This window comes from Mauremys reevesii, linkage group 22 (genome assembly GCF_016161935.1).
Source record: "Mauremys reevesii isolate NIE-2019 linkage group 22, ASM1616193v1, whole genome shotgun sequence".
Taxonomy (NCBI): domain Eukaryota; kingdom Metazoa; phylum Chordata; order Testudines; family Geoemydidae; genus Mauremys; species Mauremys reevesii.
The window spans coordinates 5,185,472-5,211,370 of record NC_052644.1 but is presented as its reverse complement, the minus strand read 5'-3'; the positions used below and the strand labels follow the sequence as shown (position 1 = coordinate 5,211,370).

At 54.6% G+C, this 25,899-nt stretch overlaps 1 protein-coding gene across 4 annotated transcripts in view; it reads right to left on the bottom strand.

Moving 5' to 3' along the window:
- Positions 1-1,210: 1,210 nt before the first annotated feature.
- The window catches only part of STRN4 (striatin 4), a 26,334-nt gene continuing 1,645 nt past the window's right edge, over positions 1,211-25,899 (bottom strand). For 2 of the 4 annotated variants that reach the window (XM_039509920.1, XM_039509923.1), the window contains exons 2-18: positions 19,259-19,362; positions 18,463-18,536; positions 18,083-18,161; positions 16,998-17,198; positions 15,962-16,118; positions 14,354-14,504; positions 12,060-12,173; positions 11,641-11,759; positions 9,097-9,272; positions 8,524-8,571; positions 7,686-7,807; positions 7,039-7,206; positions 6,093-6,233; positions 5,564-5,662; positions 4,656-4,742; positions 3,874-4,062; positions 1,211-3,764 (exon numbers count right to left, since the gene is read on the bottom strand). In XM_039509920.1, the coding sequence (XP_039365854.1) occupies positions 3,893-4,062; positions 4,656-4,742; positions 5,564-5,662; positions 6,093-6,233; positions 7,039-7,206; positions 7,686-7,807; positions 8,524-8,571; positions 9,097-9,272; positions 11,641-11,759; positions 12,060-12,173; positions 14,354-14,504; positions 15,962-16,118; positions 16,998-17,198; positions 18,083-18,161; positions 18,463-18,536; positions 19,259-19,362 (2,010 nt within the window). In that variant the 3' untranslated portion in view covers positions 1,211-3,764; positions 3,874-3,892. Of the gene's footprint in view, positions 3,765-3,873; positions 4,063-4,655; positions 4,743-5,563; positions 5,663-6,092; positions 6,234-7,038; positions 7,207-7,685; positions 7,808-8,523; positions 8,572-9,096; positions 9,273-11,640; positions 11,760-12,059; positions 12,174-14,353; positions 14,505-15,961; positions 16,119-16,997; positions 17,199-18,082; positions 18,162-18,462; positions 18,537-19,258; positions 19,363-19,888; positions 22,584-25,899 lie in introns of those variants that run through there. The other 2 variants (XM_039509924.1, XM_039509922.1) reach the window with 2 other exon arrangements.

The following is a 25,899-nucleotide window of genomic DNA, read 5'->3' as shown; positions in this document are numbered from 1 at the left end:
TACTCCCATTGCAATGGGCTCCGGGAAGCTGCTAGTGGTGCGGTCTCGAGGGCAGGTTTGGAGAGGGGGGCTGATATCACCCCTCTCCCATCCCTAGGGGGGAGCTTCTCTGCCAAGCGAGTGGCATCCCGCTGAGCTGATCCTGTGCCTGCGCTGGGGAGCGTCAGCTGGGCTCTCGCTGCCCCAACCATACAAACCCCTGCGAGTCACTCTTGGGCCTGGAAGCCAAGTCTTGGGGGCCCTCTCTGAGGCTGCAGGAAGGCAAATACTGTAACTCCAGGGAAGAGAGGGGGGCTCTGACAGGCCCCGCGGGATGGGAAATGGGGCCCCATGCGGCGGAGCGAGCAGTGCAGAGCGGGATCTGTCACATTCATTTTGTTTTAATATCGCAAATCTTGAATGTCCAGTATCTCCCCCCATCCCCACCAGCTCAGACCATCAGGCCCATCTAGACGGATGTCCTGTCTCACACACCCCAGGCCAGTTCCGATTAACAGCCCATCTGCCTGGGATCCCCTTTGCCCTGCTGCAGATCACAGATCTAGCCCAATCCCTCTCCATCCTCCCTGCGACTCTGGATCAGGCTCCTCGAGCCCAGTTTCCTGGCTCCAGGCAAAGCAAATCCCCGATACTTTAGCAAATGACCCTTCTGGAGTTGGACCCCTTTGGAAGAAGGCACAGAATGCTGTCCCTGGGAAAGGCTCATGTCTGAGCAGAGGCACACAGGAGACAAACCACGTGCTACGCAGGGGGCCTGCAGCAGCTGCCCCGCACCAGGGTCTGAGCAGGGTCAGGGCTTGGTTGGGAGGGGTCCCGGAAACCTCAGGAAGTGGTGCATTGGGCACTAGCGGGTGCTGTGCTGTGCTGCTGGAGGCACAGCCAGACAGACCTAAACCTGAAACCTTGCGCTCACTGCAGTTCCCAGGGCATGTCCTGTTCCCCACCACCCTCCACCCACGAGTCAGCGTCAAACCTGAGGTGCAGGGCAGAGCCCAGCTTGGATGATTCCCCTGCAGTGTCAATGGGATAACAGATTCTCCTTCACTTCCTATCCTAAACTGATCCTGACCTACTCTGTGCGACATCACTACACGATGCGCCCCAGAGGTGGCTGCATTTCAGCAGGGGAGTGAGTGTGTGCCCCCATCTGTACCAATGAATGCTGCATAGACCTAGCCCAATGCAGCGACAAGGAGGGGGAAGAACCTGCTTCTTATTCCAAAGGGGGTTTATTGAGGCAGATTTTTTTCACATACGATTCAGTCTTGTGATTAAACAGGACAAAAAAAAAAAAAAAAACCCAAAGAGGTCAAATAAATATACAATAAAAAGTTAATCCGCATTAAAAAGGCGAGTGCTCTCAGTTTGGATAAATACAGCACACCGATACATACAGTATATTGGGGACGTAGGCCGAGGTTTTCAAGAGCGGCTAGCGATCTGATTTCTTGGGCAGCTCCCCTGCCTCGACGTGGCCTAACGGGGCCTGATTGCCAGAGGGCAGCTGGCTCAGCAACACCCCCCTTTAGAGCTGGCACCCCACAATCGCTAGTCGGTTTGAAAATGCCAGCGGTAGAGACTATCACACAGTGATAACATGGTTTGTAGTCACTTGAGCTTCAGCCCTTTAGGTGTCTCTGGGTTCAGTTGCAATCGGATTTCATTTGTACAGAATATACAAGGAGTTTTTCTTTGTTACAGGCGAGAAGACGAAATGAAGAAGAGATGGCAGGGGATACCAACCAGGGGGCAGGGATCTGCACCCCTCTGGCCATGGTGGAATCAGCCCCCACCCCACTGGAGAGGTTTGAGAGCCCTGCGATCAAAGCTAACATTTCTCTTTTAGCCCCCCGTCATCGGTCTGGCTCCTGGGGGCGTCACTGCTTCATGCAGAATCCCGTGACAAGGCACAGGCTCCAGGGGGCACCCCACGGCGCGATGGGTTAGTGTCCAAGCCAAAGCGGGGACATCACCCCTGCAGAGATGGTTCCTGATGTGGCGAGGGTAACCCTCGGCCGCTCAACGGCACCATGCACTTTGCAAGCAGGGGGCAGGGAGGACAGGGAAAGGGAGATGCCAGGAGGGAAGTGACTTCCCCAAGGAGTGGGAACAGAACCCCGGAGTCCTGACTCCCAGCAGGCCCTCTGTCCTAACCATTAGACCCCACTGCCTTTCAAGCAGGTTAGCAGTCTAGGTGACGTTAGCAAGCTGGGGGTGGGTCAAGGCATTGGAGCCCCGGGAATGTGGCCTTTATTGCTGGGGTGATGGTGAGGGTGACTCTACCGCAAACCGGCTCTGAGCGCCGTGGGACCCATAAGGCTCCGTGCATGGCTGTGTCCAACCCTTGCCAGGGGAACGCCCGGCCTGCTGGCACTGGCTTGCTCTGGGGGGAGTGTTTGACCGATGCAGCCATCCCAGGTAACACCGCTGGTGTCCAGTCCTGGCAAAGATGGCCTTGCCCGCTGGGAACAGCATGGGGGGTTTAGTGTTCTGGGGGGAGCACTCCAGATGCCAGGCTCTGCCCGGACTGCGCTGGGGATGGGCTGAGAACCAGGCTGCAGTCGGAGGGCAGGAGAACCGTTCGTGGATGAATGGAGCTCCCATCACAGGGCAGGCACGCACCCCTGTGCTAAGGGAGCAGTAGTGTCACACAGGAGCCGCCTGCCCGGAGACCCCCTCCCCTCACGGGAAGGGATTATTGCTACAATAAGGTAGGAAGCCAAGGAGGCCGAGGGCTGCTTCCTCCCCACCCCCAAGGACCTGATGGGGTCGGGATCCAGGGCAGCGCCAAGCAGGCCAGGGGCAGGACGAGGAGATCTGCCACGGGAGGCTGGCTGGCTGGCCTGCAAACTGGGATGAGGGCAGCAGCAGCCCTGGAGACCAAACACTCCGCATCAGGCCCAGCAGCGCTGCCCCCTGCAGGGGTGAGAAGAGAGGGCAGCACCCATCAGCCCCTCCACTGTCAACGCTGTAACTCCTGGGTGTGAGTCCCGTCCCCCTGTCCCAGTCACTCGCCTGTGCGGGCAGCAGCCTGGGAACTGCCTCGCTACCCCCACCCTGCTCCCCACGGGAAGTAACCTTCCTGGCTTGACCCAGCGCAATGGGGCCTCTTATTCCAGGTCCATCTGAGCAACCTCCCAGCTGGCCCCCTCTTCCACTCAGTGCCCCCTCTCCCTGGCTCTCCAGCCCCCAAACCCCTACTGCTGACGGCCCTGGCATCAGCCGGCAGGGGCAGCTCGGCTGGGGCTCTGCAAGGGGCTGGCAGGGGACAGCTCAGGGAGGAAAGGAAGAGGCCAGGAGACAGTTCTGGTGGGTTTGTGAACCCTAAAGGTCCGGGGGTTACTTTGTGGCCTGGCAGAGCCTTGCCCAGGGGAGTTAGGGGCAGCGAGGGCTGTACTGGTGCTGGGGAGGGGACGAGTGCCCAACGTCATGGAACAGCTGGGCCCGGGCCCAGCCCCTCCCTGCCATTAGCCGTGCCTGGCCCTGAACACTTTCCACTCGCTGGCTGGGAAATAAAACCAGGCGACCTTGAAACAAGCAGAAAACATTCCAGAATCTGGCTGCTGGGCCCTGAGGGCACAGGAAGGGGCGGTCACGGGGTTGTCATCCTCCCCTGCCCACCCTCCCCAGCCACACACGTCCATGTCACTCCACTGGGTGAGAAGAGCCGCCCCTTGGCAGCAGGTCCTGAGCTGTGGGGAGGTGGGGGGGATACGCTCATCGCCAGACGGGGTTAGCACCTCTGGAGAGTCCCGGGGACCCACCTGTTGGGAGACACAAGAGGAGCAGGCCGGTGGCAGGTGAGAGAGCAGGGTTGGGAGGGGCTTCTGGCCTCCCGCTCCGGCACTGCCCTGTCCCGCAGCCCCAGCTCACCTGCAGGATCCTCCGCTGCTCATACAAAGACCTTGGCCAGGGCGTCGGCCCCGGCACTGGCGATCAGGGCCTTGCTAGGGTGGAAGGCCACAGCGTGGATGGCCTCCTCGTGCTTCTTGCGGTGGGCCGTGATCTCCTGCACGCACGTCTTGTTGTCCAGGTTCCAGAGGCGCAGAGAGCAGTCGTGGCCTGGGAGAGCCAGCAGAGAAGGGTCACCCAGGGTCGAGGGGAAAAGACACTCGCCCACAGAGTCGGGAATAGAACCCAGGAGTCCTGGCTCCCAGCCCCCCTGCTCTAACCACTAGACCCCACTCCCCTCCCAGAGCTGGGCACAGAACCCAGGAGTCCTGGTTCCCATTTCCCTGCTCTTCCCTCAAAGCCCAGCCAGCAAAGTCCAGACCTCCCCCTCCTGACACTCTGGGTCACTTGTTTACTGCACTTAGTGCTGGATTCTGGATCCACTTCCCACTGAACACGCCCAGCATGGGCAGTGCCAGGCCAAGTGTGCCCACACTGCTCCCTGCACTGGAGGGACAGGGGTGGGAGAGAAGAGCCCAGCCCCCATGACCCATTCAGTCCTCAGCCCCTCTGATGCAGCCAAGAGGGCAGGTCTATTCATGCCAGCGGCAATGGCGGGTGCCACGCGGACAGGAAAGATTTTTGATCCCCATTGGATTTGAACCCCCGGATCACTGTCCCCCTCCCCCGCAGATGACTTTCAAAGCGGAAAGCAGGCAAGATGCATGCAGACGGGGAGCAGGGTGGGGCAGAGAGACACTTACTTCCAGACATGAGGAAGACCCCGTTGGGGTCCACGGCGAGGCAGGTGACAGCATCCAAGTGAGCGACCATGGAGTGGATGGCTTTCCCTAGGCAAGGAGAGGAGAAGGGTTTAATACGGCAGCTCCCGCTCATGCCTGGGGCCTGCTCCAACCACTAGGTGCTCTCCCCACAGCCCAAGGGGTGGGGTAGCTTACAGTGCTGGATTCCCCCCATGGGCATGGGAAAGGCAGCTCCCTCTACGGGGGTCTTGTAGCAGCACGCTTAGGGGAGGGCACAGAGGGGCCCCCGGGCTGGTGAGAGCGGATTGAACCCTCCTGGGGAAGGGGGGGGAGACAGTGACACCCCCAGGGGGTGAGCAGGAGAGGGCTGGGAGCCATCAGATCTGTAGACACAGTCTGTTCAAGGCAGGCGAGGGGAGCTCGAGGGCAGACTGGTCCTTGGGAGGGACACGGACATGTATTAGCTGGGGACGAAGGAGCCCCCAGGCAGGGGGTGCCTGGCCTCGAGAGGGGGCCGATCCCATCACATCATGGGTGAGTCTCCCTGCAAAGGGCGCATGGGGAGGCTTGCACGTGTGCCCTGGATAGAGAGAAGGAGGCACGGCAGGGGCTGGGCCCTGCATCACGGATTTCAATGGAAACGGCCCCATAACCACCACCTGCCTCTCTTCCCACCCCCAGCAGACAGGGGATGCCCAAGGCACGACCCCAAAGCACAGTGATGTCACCCTCCCTCAAGAGCCTCAAGGCGGTGGGGAAATGGCCCCACGAGGTGGAGCTCTGGGAAACGGCAAGGCCCTTCTCCGCCCCAGGAGCTTGGGCTGGCAGCCTTCCTGCCAGGGGGTGGGGCTGAGGAGGGGGCAGCAGGCTGCAGATCCGTCCCAGCTGCCACCAGATGGCTGCCCTACCTGTCCGGTTGTCCAAGAAGCGGATCCCTCGGTCGTCGTGCGCCGTGATGGTGACGGGCTGTGTCGGGTGGCTCACCACGTGATTGATTTGACTGAATCCTGGGTCAGAACATGGGAGAGGGAGCAGGTTACTACCGAACCATCCATGCTCCCCCTGTCCCACCAGAGCAGCTGCCAGCCTAGGACCAACCAATCATCTCCCTCTTCCCAGAGCAGCTAAACTGGCCTGACCCTTCCTGTGTGCATCCCTCTACCGCCTCCTGCTGGAGAAGCACCATCCAGTCAAGGCTCTCACAGTACAAATTGAAGTGCTGGTCCTCACCACTGCCTGGGAAATGGACACTTCACGGCGGGGAGGGAGGAAATCGGGGAGAGGCAGTGACTTGCCTACCATCACACAGCAAATCAGTAAGAGCTTTGAACAGAACCCAGGAGTCCTGATTCCCAACCTCCCCGCTTGTGCTCTAACCACTAGACCCCACTCCCCTCCCACAGCTGGGATTAGAACACAGGAGTCGCCTCAACTCACCAGTGGCGGCTTTGGATTCCAGCGTCAGGATGGGCTGGGAGGTCTCCAGGTCATACAGCACCGTGTTGCCCGTTCGGAAGGCGGCCACAACATGGGCAGGGTCCGTGCTGGCGAACACAACAGAGGTAGGGATTCCGTACTCTGCGGGAGGGGACACAGAACAATGACGGCCGCCTTATGGGAGCAACGCTTCAGCGCCAAGACCACACCTGCTGTAGCGCCTGACAGAGCAAAGCATTCCAACCGCACTAACACACAGGTCTCAACCAAAATGCAGCCACCTCCGAGTTGGAGCATGTCACATGCACACAGCAACAGCACATAGTTTACGACAGGAAGTGAAGAAGTGCCCTGTAGCCAACTGAAACTAGAGGTCTGTTAGAGAGGCGGAACAGCATTCCCTGAGTTGGGATTTGACCAGGGCATCAGGCAGCATTGTGACTTTTTGGGAAGTTACCAAGGGATCTTCAATGCCCACAAGAGAGAAGGGCCCTCGTTTTAGATGGCACCTATCTAAGGTACATATGTGCCCCCCCCATCTCTGTAGTATATGAGCGTCTCACAATCCTTAATGGATTTATCCTCACAATGCCCATGAGGCAGAGCAGGCCTATAATCCCCATTACACAGATGGGGAAACCAAGGCACAGAAAGACTAAGTGACTTGCCCAAGATCACACAGACAGTCTGTGGCAGAGCAAGGACTTGAACCTAGGTCTTCCAAGTTCTAGGCTAGTGGCCTAACCAATGGGCCATCCTTCCACCTACTGTAGCACAGCATTCCCTAGCACTGTGCTAGGGCACGGGGGTCAAGACTGACCCAAGAAGAGGGAGCTCCCCATCCCGTTTCTAACCCCCCAAAGCCTTAATCTGGTGGGGAACATCCTCTCAAAGAGGCCCCCATTTCCCAGCCAGGCTCTGCAATCCCTGGGTAGGGTTCGCTCACCACGCTCCGTGTTGTAGGTGCTGAGGCAGGATGGGTGCTCGCTAGGGTCCCATATCCTGACCGTGCCATCTGCTGAACACGAAGCCAGGCGGTTCTTGGAAGGGCTGAATGCCAGGCCCCAGATCGCATCCGTGTGGCCTTCCAGGACGTTGCTGAGGACTCCTGGATCTGGGCCAGAAACAAAGCCAGGCTCAAGGAGGGGTCACGCTGGATTCTGGCTCCCAGCTGGGGAGCCTCACCCTAGTTTGCCCCAGGGCCCTCCTCTAGCTGAGAGTTCCCAGCATACAGCGCTCCACCTCCACTGGAGTGGCCAGGCCACAGTGCATGCTGGGAGCTGTAGTCTTCACAGGTAAAATCGAGAGCCATTGCACCCTGTTGAGTCTTGTACACATCAGGTACAGCCCATCAGCACATGAAGAGGTTCCAGCCCAGGCCTCTGTTGGGCACCGGCACGCCCACTCCCCAGCACTGCCGCCCTGGAAAACTCCCAGGGAGACAAAACCACCCAGAAAATCACCAAAAATCTCCCATTTGGGCCTCATTCTGCCTTCCTCCCAGCTGTCAGGAGACAGGTTGGATACTCTGGGGTCTGCTCAGTGCATAGGGACTGCTGGGGAGAGGACGGACAGCCAGCTGCCTGCACCCACCATAACTGTCGTAAGGATCCATGCTCAAATCCGGGACCCTCCAGAAGCGGATCTTGGTGTCCGTTCCTCCACTGTAGCAATATTCACTGTTACAGCCCATGGCAACAGAGAGCACTGGACCCCTGCAGAAACGGGATGGCCACAGAGATGAAGGGCAGGGTGAAGGAAATGGGGCAAAGAATGGGGGAGGGGGACTTCCAAAGCTGTAGGATGGGGCTTCCCCTCTCTGCCCCACACTCACAGAGACTCTCCCAAGGAGCTAGCATGGGTGCAAACCACACAGGATGAGCCAACCACAGCCACCCACTAGGGGAAAGGAGCTCCCAGATGCGTGGAGCCCATCTGAGCACTGGGCTTCAGAAAGGTGTTTGTGGAGTCAGAGCACCCTCTAGTGGCAACGTCTCTAGTATGATGCTGCTCAGTTGGCACTTCAGACAGCACCTGCCTGGACTGAGCAGCTCGTCGCTCGTGGACTGACAGAGTCGTTTAATGAACTTGCAGGACACAGGAGCTGCACTAGCTGCACTCGTGGGTCGGCTGGGGGTTCAGGATTAGCCCTGACCCTCTCGCCCCAATCTCCTGTGGGTTTAAGCCTCACTCCTTCATTAAATCAGATTGCTGAGAGCAGGGTTCCACCGTCTGATCCCAAAGGCTGCACTGGGGCCAAGGATCCAGACTCTAGGGTCACGGGCTTGGCTCTCTGGGCCCACAGAGTCCATTAGGGAGATGATCCAGCCAGAGTTACTCATAGATTCTGGACCCTAGGATCAATACATGGGTGGGGAGACACCCCTTTGGGCAGCAGTACCAGGCATCAGCCTCACACCCCAGGACCCACCTGTGTGCCCGGAAAGCGTAGACCGGCTCCACGTCCAGTGCAGCGTTCCTGCGGCAGGAGAGGAAAGGGCCGAGGTTAGGGGGGACGGACACCTGGGTCCCACTCACTGCTGGCACGGCTTGATGCTTTAAACTCTACTGCCCAGCAGGCCTGGCTCAGGGACACCGCAGGACCCCGCAGTGGAAAGTCCCAGGGTTCAATGTGTGACCTTCCCTCAGCATCAGGGGAGAAGGGGAGGGGATTCTGCTGTGATTTTAACCCTTTTGTGCCCACGTCAAACTGAACAAATCAGGGTAACAGCTGGCAGTGCTCTCCTTCCCCATCGCCTCATTCCAAAATAATCAGCCCCACATGCAGCATGATGTGGGATGCCGGGGGGAACCTTTAGGGGCTGCTGGCTGGCAGATGCCTTAGACACGTGGATGTATTTATGTTTTCCCTTCCCCAGATTTGGTTTTTACAGGGTACGGTTAATGCATCTGCCTGGCAAACCCTCCCCAGCCCTCCCCCACGCAGCGCCTTCTGCTGGCCCTTCTGAGCCTGGCATACTCCCCAGCTATAGGCGGGGCTTACTTTTTGGCAGCAACCGTCTTCTGGAGGTTCCACAGCTTCAGCGTGCCGTCCTCAGAGGCAGTGACCAGCGCGGACTCCGTGTGGTGGAAAACAAGGGCCCGGATCCCATCGTAGTGACTCCGGAGCGTGAACTTGGGATTCCAGGTCTTCTTAAAGGCGTCTTTGCCATCTGACAGCTGGAAACACAAAACAAGGCCGCGTGAGCACAGCTATGCTCTCCTCCTCCTCTGAGCTGGGCCAAGCCACCTCTGTCCATTTCCAATAAGAACCCCAACAGGGACCAGCATCCGGGCTACCTCTGCACATCCTCTGCAGTTCTCTGAAAACATCCACTCAATGTGCAGTGGTTGTCAAAAAAGCAAACCGAATGTTGGGAATCATTAAGAAAGGGATAGATAATAAGACAGAAAATATCATATCGCCTCTATATAAATCCATGGTACGCCCACATCTTGAATACTGCATGCAAATGTGGCCGCATCTCAATAAAGATATATTGGAATTGGAAAAGGTTCAGAAAAGGGCAACAAAAATGATTAGATAATGGAACAGCTGCCATATGAGGAGAGATTAATAAGACTGGGACTTTTCAGCTTGGAAAAGAGACAATTAAGGGGGGATATGACAGACTGGTGCGGAGAAAGTAAATAAGGAAGTGTTATTTACTCCTCCTCATAACACAAGAACTAGGGGTCATCAAATAAAATTAATAGGCAGCAGGTTTAAAACAAACAAAAGAAAGTATTTTTTCACACAACACACTGTCAACCCATGGAACTCCTTGCCAGAGGATGTTGTGAAGGCCAACACTATAACAGGGTTCAAAAAAAGAACTAGATAAGCTCCTGGAGGATAGATCCATCAGTGGCTATTAGCCAGGATGGGCAGGGATGGTGTCCATAGCCTCTGTTTACCAGAAGCTGGGAATGGGTGACAAGGGATGGATCACGTGATGATCACCTGTTCTGTTCATTCCCTCCGAGGCACCTGGCATTGGACACTATCAGAAGACAGAACACTGGGCTAGATGGACTTTTGGTCTGACCCAGTATGGCCATTCTTATGTTCTGCTTGTGGGTGATTATCCCAAGCATTTGCCTGCTTCTGGCTAAGTACCACACCTGTCTTAACTACACTGGGTCCTTGTATAGCCTCCATCCCTGTGGTATCAGAGCACCTCACAATATTTATCCTCTCAACACCCTTGTGAGGCAGGGCAGAGCAGGGTATTATTATTATTGCCTCTGTTCGCACAGCACCTAGCACATTGTGGCCCTGGGCCATGACTAGGGCTCCTAGGCCCTAACATAATACACCTAATAATTAATAATAATAATAATTTCACTGATGGGTAAATTGAGGCAGTGACTCACTCAAGGTTACAGAGACATCGTGAGGCAAAGTAGGGACTTGAATCAGTCTCTCAAGTCCCAGGCAAGAATCATAACCGCTGAGCCATCGCTCCTCTCAACCCCAACAGGTTCAGTTACACACTTTTGCTGATGCCAACAGCAACATGGCCTTTTATGGAATCATGGAGCTGCAGGGCTGGAAGGGATCCCAAGAGGTCCTCTAGTCCACCCCCCTGCACTGCAGCAAGGTTGAGTTTACCTCCTGTCTGGCCCTGGGAGCCATGCGCTCAGGTCTGGCGCTGGGAATGCTCAGGACAGAGCAGGGGTGGATTAGAACAAAACTCTTGTCAGAAGAGCTAAAAGAGGCAGGAAAGAAACCCAAACTGGCCTCGTACTCCTTCCTGCACTGGAAAACGGCTGCATTTTTGGAAGGGAAACTAGCAACCCAGCAGAGACTGGTCATACTGGTATGTTCACTGGCTATGCAGAAGGGTGTTCTGGTGGTCCCATAGGAATCAGAGTTTGCTCCATATGTCCCAGACAGACTCCGAGAAGGCCCCGCCCCTAACCCCCACTAGAGTTCCCATCTGGGGACTGCTAGTAGACACGTCCTGCCTGATCCCAACTGTCTGCCTGGTGCACATGGAGCAAGAGGGCATCTGTGTCAGACAGGACCCACTCATGTGGTCTGCCCATCTGTTCCACACCCAGATAAGCTAGTAGCTAGCGCAGACCCCAAAGCACAGGGGTCCCTGCATGGAACTCCCCCCCTCAGCATGCAGGCAGCTGGCTTCTGCACTAGCTGAGATCCTCAGGTTACTTCCTGCAGAGGGCATTACAACATAGTCCAAGCTGGGGGTGACAGCAGCTAGGTCTGCGGAGAGACATGACTGCTAATTCCAACCAGGGGGTGAATGGGAGGAGATAATCCTGGACACTGCTCTGCCCAGGGACCCCAGGAGGCAAACAGATTCCGAGCCTGTGGGGCTCATTAGACTCATCTCAATGGGCAGATGTCAGTGCAAAGGACAGCTGGGTATTAGAGCCCACTGGAATGGGATGTACTGGGTGCACGGAGTGGTGCTGTGCCACGGATGCCTAGCACCACAGGCGGCACTGACTAACGCTCACGGAGCCTGGGCTAAGGGCCACCTCGGAAAGCTGGGGCGAGGAGATGACGCTGGCTACTCACGTCACAAGTGAGCTCGTTGTCGTTGGTGACGGTCAGGTCTGCCAGGTCCCCCAGACTTACTTCCCCTCCGCCAATGGTGTCCATGATAAACACATCCGAGGAGAAGCCAAGCGACCCTGCTGCAAGGGGAGAAGAGGCAAAGCTCAGGGCTAACTGGAGAGGTGCCAGGTGGAAGTGGGTTTACGACTGGAGGAAAGACGGTAGTATTCCAAGCTTGAGAAGGGTATGTTGGAGGCACCCCAAGGTGGGAGGTAGTCTGTAGGGCCTCTGTAACTGGGGATTGGCTTGAAGAGGTCCAAAGAAGATCTGAGGAACATGACAGCCTGAGCGTGATGGACCCCCCCCACCTTCTCCCCTCCATAACACAATCTCCACCCCACAGTCAGAAACAGGAGGGGAACAAAGGGACTAGCTGTTACCTTCATGAGACCTGGGATGATTGGAGATGGCAGATGGAATAGATGGTTTAGGGGGGAGCCCATCAACATCCCGGAGATCGGCAAGCATGCCTTGAAGCTTAACTCTCCGGCTCTCTGCAGAGGAAGGAAAGATGAGGGAGGAAGGTTAAAATCCAGGCCCTGGCAGCGTGGTAAGAGACAGGTAGCTTCTCTGGGACCAGACCCCTAAAATATACTGAGCCTGGGTATGCCCTCAGCATTTGTCAGTTCCACTGCTTCCCCTGTTCTTGGTGGAAGTCTTTCACCCAGCCACAGGGGAAAGAGAAAAATGCAAGAAGAGGAATTCATTCGGTGAAGCCCTATGGCCTGTGCTATGCAGGGGGTCACACTAGATGCTCACAATGGTCCCTCTGGCCTGGGAATCTACAAAGAGGAAAAGAACCAAAGGAACAGGCCTGGGACCTATTCTGTTCAATAGGGGTTCTTACCTCGCCCTCATCACTGTAACATCAGGGCACCTTTCAGTCACTCAGTAACTGACATCATAACCACCTCTCCCCTGTGGTTCGTTCTATCCCATGAGGGGTGGGGATTGTGTGGGTGGGTTGTTTTGGTAAAGTTTTGTTGTTGTTTATTAAAATGTCCATGCTGCTCTGTGTTTCTGTTAGAGGAGCCTGGTTGGAGCAGCGCTCCTGGCACTGGGAGCAAAGGGTGGGCAGATTTCAGATAGTCCTTAGCTCCTGAGGGAGTTTGTTCCGCAGTCTGGGACCAGCCCCCGAGGACGATCTGTCTCCTGTGCAGACAGGCTTTACCCTGATGGTAACAAAGTTCCATGGTGCTGGAGGAACAGCGTCATCGACCAAGCTCCCCACCCTGGAGCCTCTTTTAGATAGGCTGGGCCCAGGTCATGGAGTGCCTTGAAGATAAGGACCGAGACCATGAACTAGATTCAATTTCAACAGGTTGCCAGTGTAGAGGGCAGAAGACAGGTGTGACATGCTCACGGCAGCCAGCGTTGCTGCCCAAAACTGCCTTCGACTCATGGTTTGAAACTGACGACGCCCATTTAAAAGGAAAGCTTTCCTTCCAGGCTGGGACACTGCATGGCCCATTGCAGCCAGGAGGAAAATAGAGTGTTAAATTTCTGAGAACACAAGGTTATAGCAGCTCTAGAGGGTGCTCATGTCATATGGAGTTCAGGTCCAGGGGCTAGGACCAGCTTCACTGCCGGGAACTGGAGCTGCCAGGAGCCAGGCTGGAATCACTGGTGGGGGTGGGAGAATGGACTACTGTATGTGTGTGTGTGGGAACGGGGGAGGAGGAACGTTTCATGCCATCCAAGCCTGCAGAGGAAGTGCAGCTGCTCGGTGCTTTCCTGCTGAAGGCTGGTTGAGGGCAGCCCCGAGGGGAAAGTAGGATCATCCCGACCGGACATGGGAACAGTGGCTGCTGCTAGTAATGTGCTTGGCGGGAAGTCTGTGTTTCCCCTCTGAAAGCTCAGAGCACAGCTGGAGGAGGAAGGGGGCAGGGAACCCCACATCCCTGCAGCAGAGATTGGGAGTCAGTGGCTCTCTCATCTTGCTAGAAACCTTCCCCAGTTTGGGAAGTTAAACAGGAATTTGCAGTGTGACCCAGCAGTAAAGCGCACAACAGATCCTGGGGAGTGGGAAGTGTGTACAAGGATCCCAGGGAAGGGAGGTGGCAGCTCCTCTTTACAGGGCTCTTGGGATTTACGGGCAGTACTAGGCACCATGGTCCCGGGAGGATATGAACGATCCGGAGGGAGTTTGACAAACAGAAATGATCCAGGAGGTGGCTAAGGGTAAAGGTATTCGTCTTCCTGACTCCTAGCCTTCCTTCTCTAATCACTAGACTCCCACTCCCCTACCGGAGATGGGGATAGAACCTGAGTCCCAGCCCCCCTGGGCCAGCCATTATATCCCAGTCCTTTCCCATAGCCAGAGATAGAACCCAGGCATCCTGGCTCCCAGCAGCCACGTGCTCTGTGCACAGCTTGGCTAAGCTACGAGGAAGCTGTAGGGGGGACAAGTCGCTGGCTGCATATACCTGAAGGATGTCACCACAAAGGTGGGTGGGGAATTCGTCTGGATGACACACGGATGTAAGTTGCACCCATCGAGGGTTAACGTGGGCTGTAAGGAGCTGGGAAAAGATCTCCCCCAGGGACATGCAGAGAAGGGGGCAGGAAAAGGGGGTAGCCCCATCACATGGACACACAGAACCAGACTGGAGGGCTCAGTCCTGTGGGGATGGCTGCTGGGAGCGCTAGGATCCTATCCACACACTCCCATTACCGAGCTCGTTCCCGTCCCCGGTGCGCCGGGCGTCCCCGGAGCCCTCGCCGTTCTCCCCAGAGCCCAAGAAGTCAAACTCGTTCAAGGCATCCTCAGAGTCTTCATCATCCTCCTCATCCTCCACCTCAGGCATCAGGGGCTTTGTGGCAAGCTGGCAACACAGACTGGAGAGAGTTAGCCTAGGGTGGGGAGGGCTCCAAGCTTAGTCTGCTCCCCGCAGCCTGGGGACACAACGCGGAGACACCAGCCCACAGGACTGATAGATCCAGACCTGGGATGGGGTCCAGGGAGATTCTGTTCAACACAGGAGGGCTGGGGGAGGAAGATCCGAGACCGTGGGCAAGGAAAGCCATCACTACTGGTTAGTTAGGGCCAGGCACATCTTCACACGTGGGAAGGATGCTGCCTTTCTCCAGGCAAAGTGCTTAGGGGGAGCAGTGTGCACATAGGGCTTCAGTCACTAAAGGGTTAACTGTTCTATACAAGGCCAATAGCCGCTCATATGCACGAGCACAGCGCAGGGCTCTGCGCATGCGTGTTGGGACACGCGCGTGCACCGACATTAACACGGCGTAGGGCTTCTCTGGCTGTCCCATTACCATGCCCCCAGATTGAGCACAGGGGCGGCAGGTCCCTCACCATGGGGCAGGCTGGAGGTGGGAAGGTGAAGTCATTTAAGGCATCGCTGTGTTATGGCAGTGGGGGTCAGACCACCCCTCTGCAATCTCTGCCACACAGCTGCTGCTGCAGCACGGATCTCATTAGCAGCCAGAGATCGGTAGAAAGGGGACAAGGGAACCCTGCAGAAGAAACCACCACTCCCCCACCAGCAAGGGAAGGGGAACCAAGAAAAAGAGGGTATATGGGGCAATGGTTAGAGCACAGGGGCAGCCAGAAGGCCTAGGTTCTAATCCCACCTCTGGGAGGAGAGGGTGTCTAGTGGTTAGAGCAGGGTAGGCTGCTGGGAATCAGGACTCCTGGGTTCTATCCCTAGCTCTGTCATTGCTCACCACGTGACTGGGCACGTCACTTCCCTGCTCTGTGCCTCGCATCCCTCATCCGTAAAATGGGCAAAATGGTGGTGCACCCCGCAGGACGGAGTGTGAGGATTAATTAAAGAACTTTGAGATCCTTGGATGAAAATGCTAGAGGAAGGCCAAGAATTATCATTGCTGGAAGCTTTCATGTACAGCTCCCGCCACCCACAGTAGGGGACAACTTCCTATCTGGCTGCCAAGGCAAACACAGGAGATCTGATCATTATGTTACTTGTCCATTTATAGCCCTCTTCTGCAGAGGCTTATCAAGCACTTTACAAAGGCGAGTGTGTATTAACCTTGTTATACAGCTGGGGAAAACAGAGGCACATGGACAGGATTGGCCCATGGCCACGCAGTGAGACAGTAGCAAAGCCAGGAACAGAACCCAGGAGTCCTGACTCCCAGTGAATCCTTGTTCTAACCAATCCACTACACTCTCCTCTCAGAGAACCCAAGAGCTCTGATGCCCAGCCCCTGCCATCAGAAACCTATTGGGAGTGCTTGTTAGAGTGGCCCAGGACATGTTAATGTCTGAAATGGGACATTCTCCTGTCCTCGTAAGACCTGCCTTTACTCGCTGTTTCTTGTGCTGCCGCTGGGTCTCGAGAGGAAGGCCTTCCAGATCTTCCTCTTCATCGCTGTCCTCGTCCTCGCAGTTCTGGAGGAAGGGGATTTTCTCCATCACCGAGCTGCTGATCCGGTCCTTTGTCTCCTTCCCAGCGTTCCTGCCAGATGCAGAGTCGATACCAGGCCAGCGTTAGAGAGCGAGGCTGCACTGCGGCCCCCCGACCCAGCATGGCCCACTGGGCAGAGGGAAAGGAGAGCAGGTGCATTGTGGAAGTCGGGGAGAAGGGACAGAAACCTCCCTGGTTCAGGGCCCTAGTTGAGTTCTAACTGCCTCCATGGGCAGGTAATGCCATAGGTGTCTCCCGTCACACCTTCCTCTGAAGCAGCTAGGACCAGCCACTGAGGATCCTGCTCCGCTTCCTATGCTAGAAGATCTCCACGGCCCAGATGTTCCTCCCATGGCACCCTGCAGCTGGATATCAACACTTCTGTAGCGAACAGAGGCACATCCCATTGGGTTGACTCACCATGCAAAACCCCTCAGTGGGGGCAGCTCCCCCATACTAGGCCGACTCCAGGCAAAGTGCCATCTAGGCAGCATGCCCCTTTTCTACCAAGCAGAATGAGGGCCAAGACCCCTCCCTGCAGCAGGTGTATCCCCCTCTACGCAGTGCATCACTTGTCTCCCCTACCAGCCAGACTCTGGGTTGAATGCATCCAGCAGAGACACCCCCCGCCCCCACCCCCCGTTCCCCCCACCAGCCAGAACCCTCCCATCCAGCAGAGACCTCCCCTGCCCCACAAGACACTCCAGGCTGGAACTCCCCTCCCCTGCCAGCCAGATCCCCATCCATCCATCTAGCAGAGCAACCCCTCCCCTAGCAGCCAAACTCCATCCATGCAGCAGCCTGTGAGACAACCCCCAGTGAAGAGAAGCACACAGCCCCTGACATAACTCAAGAGGAGGCATAGAACAGCGATGCCCCCTACAGGAGGGAAGCAAGGTGTACGGACAGGACAGAGGGCTGCCCACTCACCTTTTAATCTGTTCCTCGATCTGTTTGACAAGCAACGACTCGCCCCCGTTCAGCCCAGTGGGGCCCGGAGCGGGGCCCAGCCCCAAGTCGCTGGGCTCCACGGTGCCGTTCAGCTCCACGGAGCAGCGGCCCAGGAGGGAGCGCACTCGCTTGGAGCGCATGTCCAGGATGGTGTCTGTGTAGCCCACTTCTTCCAGGTACCTGCGGGGAGGGAGAAAGGCGAGCTGAGAGCGAGGGCGCAGGGCAGGACATCGTAACACTCTCCGTCGTCTGCGGCTCTCCAAGCACTTTAGAGACACTGCGGGTCAGCAATCTCTCCAGAGCCGGCATGGGAAAGGGACTGCTCCAGGTCAGCAAAGCAGACCCGACAACTTCCCCCTCGCAGTCCTGTGCTCTCCCTCACTTTGTCCGTGATGCCAAGCAGGCGGCACAGACTTAGGGGGCATGGGGGAGGCCCAGGCAGATCCTCCGAGTCCCTCTCTGGAGGAGGGTGCAGCATGACAGCCCTCCACGCTGCCAGCAGCATTTGAGCCTCAGAGGGCGGTGGCTCTCCCAGCCAGAGGGCAGATGCCTCATTAAAGGGAACGTAGCTGCAGAGAGGAAGGGTGGGCCCGTGGATAAGGCACAGGGCTGGGAGTCAGGAGAACTGGGTTCTATCCTCTCAGCACCGCCACAGGCTTGCTGGGTGACCTCGGGCAAGTCACTTGCTGCGACACCCCTGGGCAGCAAGGAGCAGGACAGACACACAGACAGCCCACTCACCCTCACCTTTTAATCTGTTCTCTGTTGTGTTTGACAACTCTCCGCCCCGCCCAGCCCAGGGGTGGGGCCGGGCCCAGCCCCCCCAAGTCTCGCTGCACGGTGGGTGCGCTTCAGCCCACGGAGCAGCGGCCCAGGAGGGAGCCTCAGCGTCTCAGTTCCCACCCGGTACACGTGGGGATAATGCTACTGAACTGATGGCCAGAGGACTGGGACACTAGTCTCCTCCTTCCCCTGTGCCATCACACAGCTCCCCATTCGCCCACTTTCCCCTGGGGGCTCAGTTCCTGAGCCTCGGCCCCTCCCAGGAGGCTCTTCATACTCACTGCCGGAGCAGCTGGCGCCCTTCTTTCCACACCAGTGGGTTGCCTTCCAGTGAAGTTGTTTCCGCTGGACCATTGGAAACTGAGAGGACAGTAAAGAAAGGGTGTCAGTGACGCATACCCGGCATGGGGATTCCATTCTGGCTTCAGCACCAGCTTTTCCATAAGTCACCCACGGCCCTGGAGCAGCCTCAAACCCAAGCCCTCAGCTGTCAGTGCCAGGCTAACCCCTTGGAAAGAATCTAACCCTGAGATCACGAGCCCATAGTATCCCACATCCCAGCTATACGCAATCACAGAACTCATGTCTGTATCCACGAGCAGGGGACTGGGCAGAACATATAGGACACCATGGGTATGAGAGCACTCGCATGGTACAATACCTGGTTCTGACAGATCCGCTCTCTTCTCCCCTTGGTTTGGTTCAGTGCCAAACTTCAGCTTGTGGTATTTCGACCTTGAACGAATGTGGAAAAGCGAAGTTTGAGGTGAACCTAAAGCAACTGAGGCAACGCACGATTTCCATATTATAGAGCAGTGAGTCTGCTCCAACCACTCCTCAGAATGGAGACCAGGACCCGGGAGTCCTGACTCTCCGTGCACCCCTGCTCTAACCACCTGGCAATCCTTCCCCTTGGAGCTTGGAATTGAACCCAGGAGTCATAACACGTGCTTCTCCACTCTCATCTAGTCTAACCACTAGAAGGCCAATGCATCCTTCCAGACCAGAGTCAGACACTGACCGTAGTCTGGCCCCTTCATGATTCCCTAGGCTCTACCCGAGAGCCAGTAACACCCCCGTGTGCTGCCGTGTGTGTATATGAGCTGGGGGAGGGTGGCAGGAGGATGGGGGGTGGCCATGCACCCATCACTGTTCGGAAACCCTTGCAGCTGGACTCATGAGACGGCAGTAGCAGAAGATTTCAAGGGATCACAACTGATGGCTGAGACTTTCAGATCCTAACCCTGGTAACCTAACAGACTACAGGGCCCTCTCTGAGAGTGAAGGGCCCCGCACCTGTTCTGCTGCTGGAGAAAACGAAGCTGGGGGAGTCTGCCTGGGAGGGGAAGTTTCCAAGGATCCCCCGAAACATGGGGAGTGACAAGCAGGCCAGCCCACTCCCCAAAGCCACAGCCCTCCCGGGTGTTCCCATCTCCTCTAGCTGCTGCATCTCTTACCTCTCTTGCTTTAAGGCATACTCCAACATCTTTATCCTGCGCACAAGGTCTGTCTTGAGGTTCTCTTGGCCCTTCCTCTCTCCCTGCAGAAATGCCACTTGGGCCTGTAGGAACAAGAACCAAGCCCAAGATCAGTCAGGTCCCATAAGGGCTTGGAGCGCAGGTTGTTGGCTCATACCTATGCTGCCCTAACATGCTTGGAGATCCCCATACAGGAAGTGCTAGAAATGGGTAAAGGATGATTATTTTTTTTTACTTATTCCAGCAGAACCCAAAAACCAGTGCCAGTTATACCAGCCCAGCTGCTTGTGTACGGCGCCAACATTCCCAATCAGTGCAGGGCGTAGGCACTAATTTATTCAGCCACTTTCATCTGAGGATCTGAAAGAAAATCACCCCCTGTAACACAGGATGCCTCACAGCTCCCTGGGGAGAGCCGAAGCCATTATTCTCCATTTTACAGATTTACCAAGAGGCGCAGTGACCACCCCAGAATCCCATAGATAGAAAAGCAGGACCAGGGTCTCAAATTGAAAACAAGAGTCCTCATTCCCAGCTCCCCCACCGCCGCTCTAACCACTAGCCCCCACTCTGGTCTATTCCACAGAAGATTTTAACCACACTTATCACCGTAGTATCTGAGTGCCTTCCAGCAGCGCACCATGACTACACGTCGGTCATGTGCCGGTCTCTCCTCCTCTCCCCAGAGGGAGAAACGCCATGCAGTGGACTGTCTGGTTTTGATAGGGGTGTCTGTTTTCTTTTAATATACGGGTACTTGTTGCTGTGTTTTTATAGAAGGCAGGTCAAAGAAATGTTCCTTGTAGTTGGAGTGGAAGGTGGTGAGGGTTACGATAATCCTTAGTTCCTGGGAGAGTTCGGGCTACAGTCTCAGACCACTCCTAGAGACGCTCTGTCTCCCGCATGGACTATCTCTACTCCTATTGTTGAGAGTCCATTGGGCCAGAGGAGCAGAGCTGTCGACCACAGCCTTTCCGGGAGCTTTAGATGATCTTTTAGATATGTTGGGCCCAGGCCACGTGGCGTTTTGAAGATAAGGACCAAGACCTTGAACTTGATTCAATATGCTCTAAGAAGCCAGTATAGAGAGTGAGGGACAGGTTTGATGTGCTCCAGCAGCTGTGTTGCTGAGGACACATGCTGACACGTTCTATACTAGTTGGAGTTGCCTAAATGCTGAAGTGGGAGTAGAACCCACTTCTCTAACCCACCCAACCCCACCCAGAGGTGGGCATAGAACCCAGACATCCTGACTACCAGCCCTGCTGCTCGACCCCACTCCTCCTAGGTGGGAACAGAACCCAGGAGTCCTGACTTCCGCTCCCTTGCCCTAACCACAAAACCATCCTTTCCCTCCGATGTCAGTGCCAAAATTCTGATAAAAACAACAGGCCAATTGTCCTGCAGGTGCATCTCTGACTTCAGTGGCATCAGGCAGCTAATGCCAGGGTGGACTCAGCCCAAGGCATTGCAAGGCCTCCACAACACCTCCCTCCTCCATCTCTTTCACACAGCAGCAATCCAGCTAATTGCAGACCTGCCCGCTGCTGGGCAGGGGCCGTGAGGAGCTCATTCCACTCCTCATGCTCCATTGCATTTGAGAGACTGCTCCACTCTGGACTGAGCTCGTGTGTGTATTTTCTCACCCTTCTACAGGCAATTTAACCCAATCACAAAACGTTTCCATCACTTAATGACTGTCTGTTGGCTTAAGCTGCGGGAATCTGCACCATATGCCAAACTGCCTGCCAGCTCCTAAGGCGAGATTGCGAGCTGGCTCCACCATCCGCCAGCTGACACCTTCTTAAACCCCCTACCCCAACCACCAGTCTATTAACACAGATTTTCTGCTTATTAGCCAGATTTCCGGTCCGACATGCTCCCATCAGTCAAACCCTGTCCCAGCAAACAGTGATGGTAAGCACTTGTTACAGATTCATTTCCAATCATTTAACTCATGGCATATGCCCAGCTTTCTGAGCTTCTAACGTCAGCTACTTGTGCCCAACGCTCTAGGGTAGCAGAGTCGAACCCCAAAGGAGCACTGTTGCCATCTATGTAGGGATCATTCCCATCTCCTCCACAACCCCTCTCTCCTGCTGGCAACGTACCTGCTCAGATGAACCTGGAGCCTTCTCTGGCTACAAGAATTGATCTAGCTCAACTCAGCCTGCCTTCGCATACCAGATCACCGTGCAAGGATCAAGACTAGAATTCCCTTCGCAAACATAACCGACCTTAGAGTACCACCATCTAGTGCAGTGTTTCCCAAACATTGGGTCACAACCCCCATGAGGGGGAAGTGGGAAGGATCGTGAGGCACTGACATTTTTATTACAATCTAAAGCAAAGAAGATCTTGCTACCCCACTTCCAACATCCTCTGACTCTTCAAGGTCATATGTTCTCTGTCAAGCTCTCGAAACACACACACAAATCAATTACTTAGCCTCAGTACCAATATATATTTTTAATCTAACTTTTATAGTAAGCGGAATGGGGTGGCAAAAAGTTTTAACTTCAGATAAGGGATTGCCTACTTGCAAAGGCTGAAACTCTGGTCGAATGAAACGAACACAGGACTAGGAGTCGAGGAATCTGAAGTCCTTGTCCTGGCTCTGCCACTGACTCACAGGGACTTCAGCAAGGCCTTTCCCATTTTGGTGCCTCAGTTTCCCAATCTGTACAGTGTGGATACTGACACCGACCGACCAACCTCACTAGAGGTGGGGGGTGGGGAAAGAGCACTTTGCAGATGGAAAAGGACTGTGCTAACCACCGCTCAGAGACTGGATCAAGGAACACCTTCCAGTGTGTGCCCATACACTCATTCCTAAAGAGCTTCCACTTCCCACAGCAACTCCTAGGGAACCTAACTTAACACTATAACTTCTTGGCCTGCTGAACCCTATGTGAGCTCTGGGGAAGCATAAAAGTCATAGAGTTTGCTGGATTGAGACAAAGATTCTTGGCCCATCACACTCAACCCCACAAACCATCCCGCAGGTTAATGCAATCACTCCCAAGGAGCCTATGACCCACAGGGACTGCTTAAAATACTTCACAGATCTTACTAGGTTGAAAGATTTCATGAAGGCAAAAACGTTCAGATTCCTACTTCTTGGGAGTCCACATGCACACTGGCCAGCTTGAACCATTTTTTTAAAGGCTGAAGCGTTGAAGAAACAGCAGTGCAGTTCTAACAAAGATGACATCAAAGTATGCTAAATAACATGCAGGTAACCAAGGCTACAGCGTACTTTGAGTGCCTGGTGTAGAATAAATAATTCCATATAGGAAGGGGGATCGGTACTTCACTTGTCAGACTAAGGAAGTTCCCTGGTTGAGAAAAAAAAAAGTTAGCAAGATGGAGTTAAAACTGAGAAAGTATTTGAAGAAGGAAAAATGTGAAGAACACTATAGTTTTACCTAGTCCTGTAGAAAACCAAGGAATTCCAAGCTGAAGTCTAAAATTAATCAACTGATAATTTCCATACAGGCCTTTCAATTAAGATCCCAAACAGCCTTAACCCTGTTCACCTGTATGTCCCATTTTGCTATGAAAGGTCTGAGTGGAGATAAAAGCACAGCAGTAACACAAACATAGTCTGTTAGTCTATAAGGTGCCACAGGATTCTTTGCTGCTTTTACAGATCCAGACTAACACGGCTACCCCTCTGATACTTGACAAACAAACTGCTCTCTCTGACAACACATACCTTAGAATTTCCACCAGGAATGTGGGAAACTAGACAGGCCTAAAGCAATGGGACTTTATGGAAGGACTTTTAGTCTGCAACCTTTGAATCAGAACGTCTTAAGCCATGCCCACCTCTTACACTGCCGAAGCCATGGGTTTGTGCGCTGTAAGGCCTGGTCTACACTCTCGAGCTACTTCAGCCAGCTAGAATGACGGTAGCTGAGTGTCAAACTACCTTCGTTCAAGTACAACCCCCATCCTCACGGCGGCGATCGGGTCCGCCCCCTCTGCTCGCCACCGCCACGCCGCCACGGTGTGGAGTTCCAGAGTCAACGGGAGCGCGTTCGGAGTTCGATATATCGCGTCTAGAAGTCGATTGCTACCCGCCAACCCGGCGGGTAGTATGGACGTACCCTAATATATGTCCTTTCCTAGGAGCAGCAGGGCCAACGTAAACGTAGAGCATTAAAATGGGTGCCTTTAGTGGGGCAATACAAAGTTGCACTGAAGCATGGATAGGCCTGTCCTACAGTTAGCAGATGAGGTCTGCAGGAAGGCCGGTAAGTTGCAACCTTCCTTGGGCAACAATCCAGAAGCTCTATTATGCAAAGGTTTCTTTGCAAATGCTGCCACATACACCGAGTGGCCAATTCCTTTCACCAGCTGCACTGGCGCATGAGAACGCAGGTGAAACCCACCGAGCAATACATGATCTCTAGCTAAATCTGTCTCCTTAAGGATGTGTAAGCGAGGCACATGCTGAAGTGATGCAGTTAATATTGTTTGATGGACTTTTCATGTGAATTGCCAAGCTATCTTGAATATTTATCTGGCCCGCATCACCACACTATCTGAGTGCCACACAATCTTTAGGCCCATTTTACAGATGTGGAACTGAAACACAGAGAAGCAAAGTGACGTGCCTAGGTTCATACAGGATGTTTGGGGTGGAGCAGGAATTGAACCTAGGTTTCCCACAGCCCTGGGTAGGGCTCTAGCCATTGGCCCATCCTTGCAGCTGTTTTCACGTTCCCTCTTCCACTGCTCCTCATCATGCTCTTCCTGGCTCCTTCCTTCTCCCCTGGAGTCCCAGTTGCCACAAGGATGCTCCCATGATGCTTACAGACACAGAGGCTGAGCTCTGATTGCGCTTTTACGTGCTCCTCTGCCACAGCGCTCCCTACCCACAGTTATGAAATGTAGGTGGGCAAGAGGATTTGTGGTGGGTTTGTTCTCCTCCACTTGGCTTTTCAGCCACATCCCCGCTCCCTTCAGTAACCAGCTGCAGCAAATGTGCATTGCTAACTCCAGTATCACTGGCTGGGTTCAGAATGCATTGCTTGTTTCCTAGCCCTCATGATAATTCTCTTTCTCTCTCTTCCAAACAGGAAAGGCTGAGGTCAGAGCTGGCTGGATGAATCCGAAATCTAAGCAGCTGCAGGGAAGTTAGAGTATAAGCATATTATACCAGGCACAGCTAGCTAATAGCTCCCAAAGATGGCCCCGAAGCATTCTCCCCAAAACATGCCCTTGTTACCTCTAAGAGAAATATCCCAATCCTCTTTCCATCATTCTTCAGCCATTAACCACTCTCCTGGGTAAATGTCAACATCAGCTCTCTCCAGAGCAAGTCCCTCCTCATCCCTGACACTGATATCCATGGAATTACTGAGACCAAGCAATGCTTCCCTGCCTCTTCTCACTTGAGAATTAGATATGGTCAAGTGGTCTCCGCACAGGACTAGGAGCCAGAAAATCCCAATTTCTAATCATGGCTCTGACAGCACCCACAAATACAGAGGAGTCAAGTCACTGCCCATCTCTGTGCCTCAGTTTCCATATCCGAGAATACTGAAACAGTCTCATGGGGAAGTTACAAGGCTTAATGAGTTAATGTTTACAAAGGGGGATGGACAGCACTATAGAAGTGTTGAGCACATGGCAGCCTACTCCCAGGGTACCTCCTCCTTGAGAGTCTCATTGTTTGGGCTATGGAGCTGGCATCAGAGTCACAGCCAAGACTGCATCCTAATTCTCTTCTGAAAGCCCCATCTCATCTTCCTCTTGCAGCTTCCTCTTCTTGATCAGTTTCTCTTTCTCCATACTGCTGCTGCTGACTCACATGCTTCTCTTCCCTCAGACCAAGGTCTCGTGCAATCTGCTACCCTCCCCCCTGTGCCCCTGGACACACCTCGATTTTATAAGCAATTCTCTATGGCCTTTTTCCTGTTCCGTTCATAATCCCTCCTACACAACTCTCTTCAGCCTCACCCTGCAGACTAAAGCCATTTCACTGCTCCCCTAGCATCCCGATCTCATTAAACTCTCCAGCCAGATTCGGTCTCTCAATCCCTGAATATTCCTTTGCCTGAATACCTACAACTCTGTCCCATCCATTGCCTTTCACCCCCCTGCTCACATCAAACCCCGCTGCTTGGCTCACTTCAATTCCCCTTGCTATACAGACCAGCTATAAGCCATCATATATACAAGCCCGGACCCCAAAAAGCAGTTTATGCCTCAGGGCCAACCAGCTATGAGGATCTGGAAATCTGAAACATTTTCTAGGGATGCCTTACAGCCTGCAGCATCCAACACACATGCCAGAGGCTGGCATCAAGGCCTTCTCACCTGGCACATGATAAGCTACTGCTCTTCACCTGTTCTCCATGTGTGAGCAGAGCAACAAAGTGAAGTCAATGAGATCTGGCCAATTTTGTTTGCCTCTCTCCTGTGATCTACAAACCCATCTACGTTCAAGGGGGTAGTAACTCTCTCACCCAGGCGCTGATGAGTACCACCATTCATTCAGACACCCTTTGCCAAGGATCTGAAAGGTCCTCGGCTCACCGCCCTTCTCCACTGGTATTCGGGAAGGAGAATTCTCTGTACCTGAGCTGCGGTTTGGGACAGGGCATTCC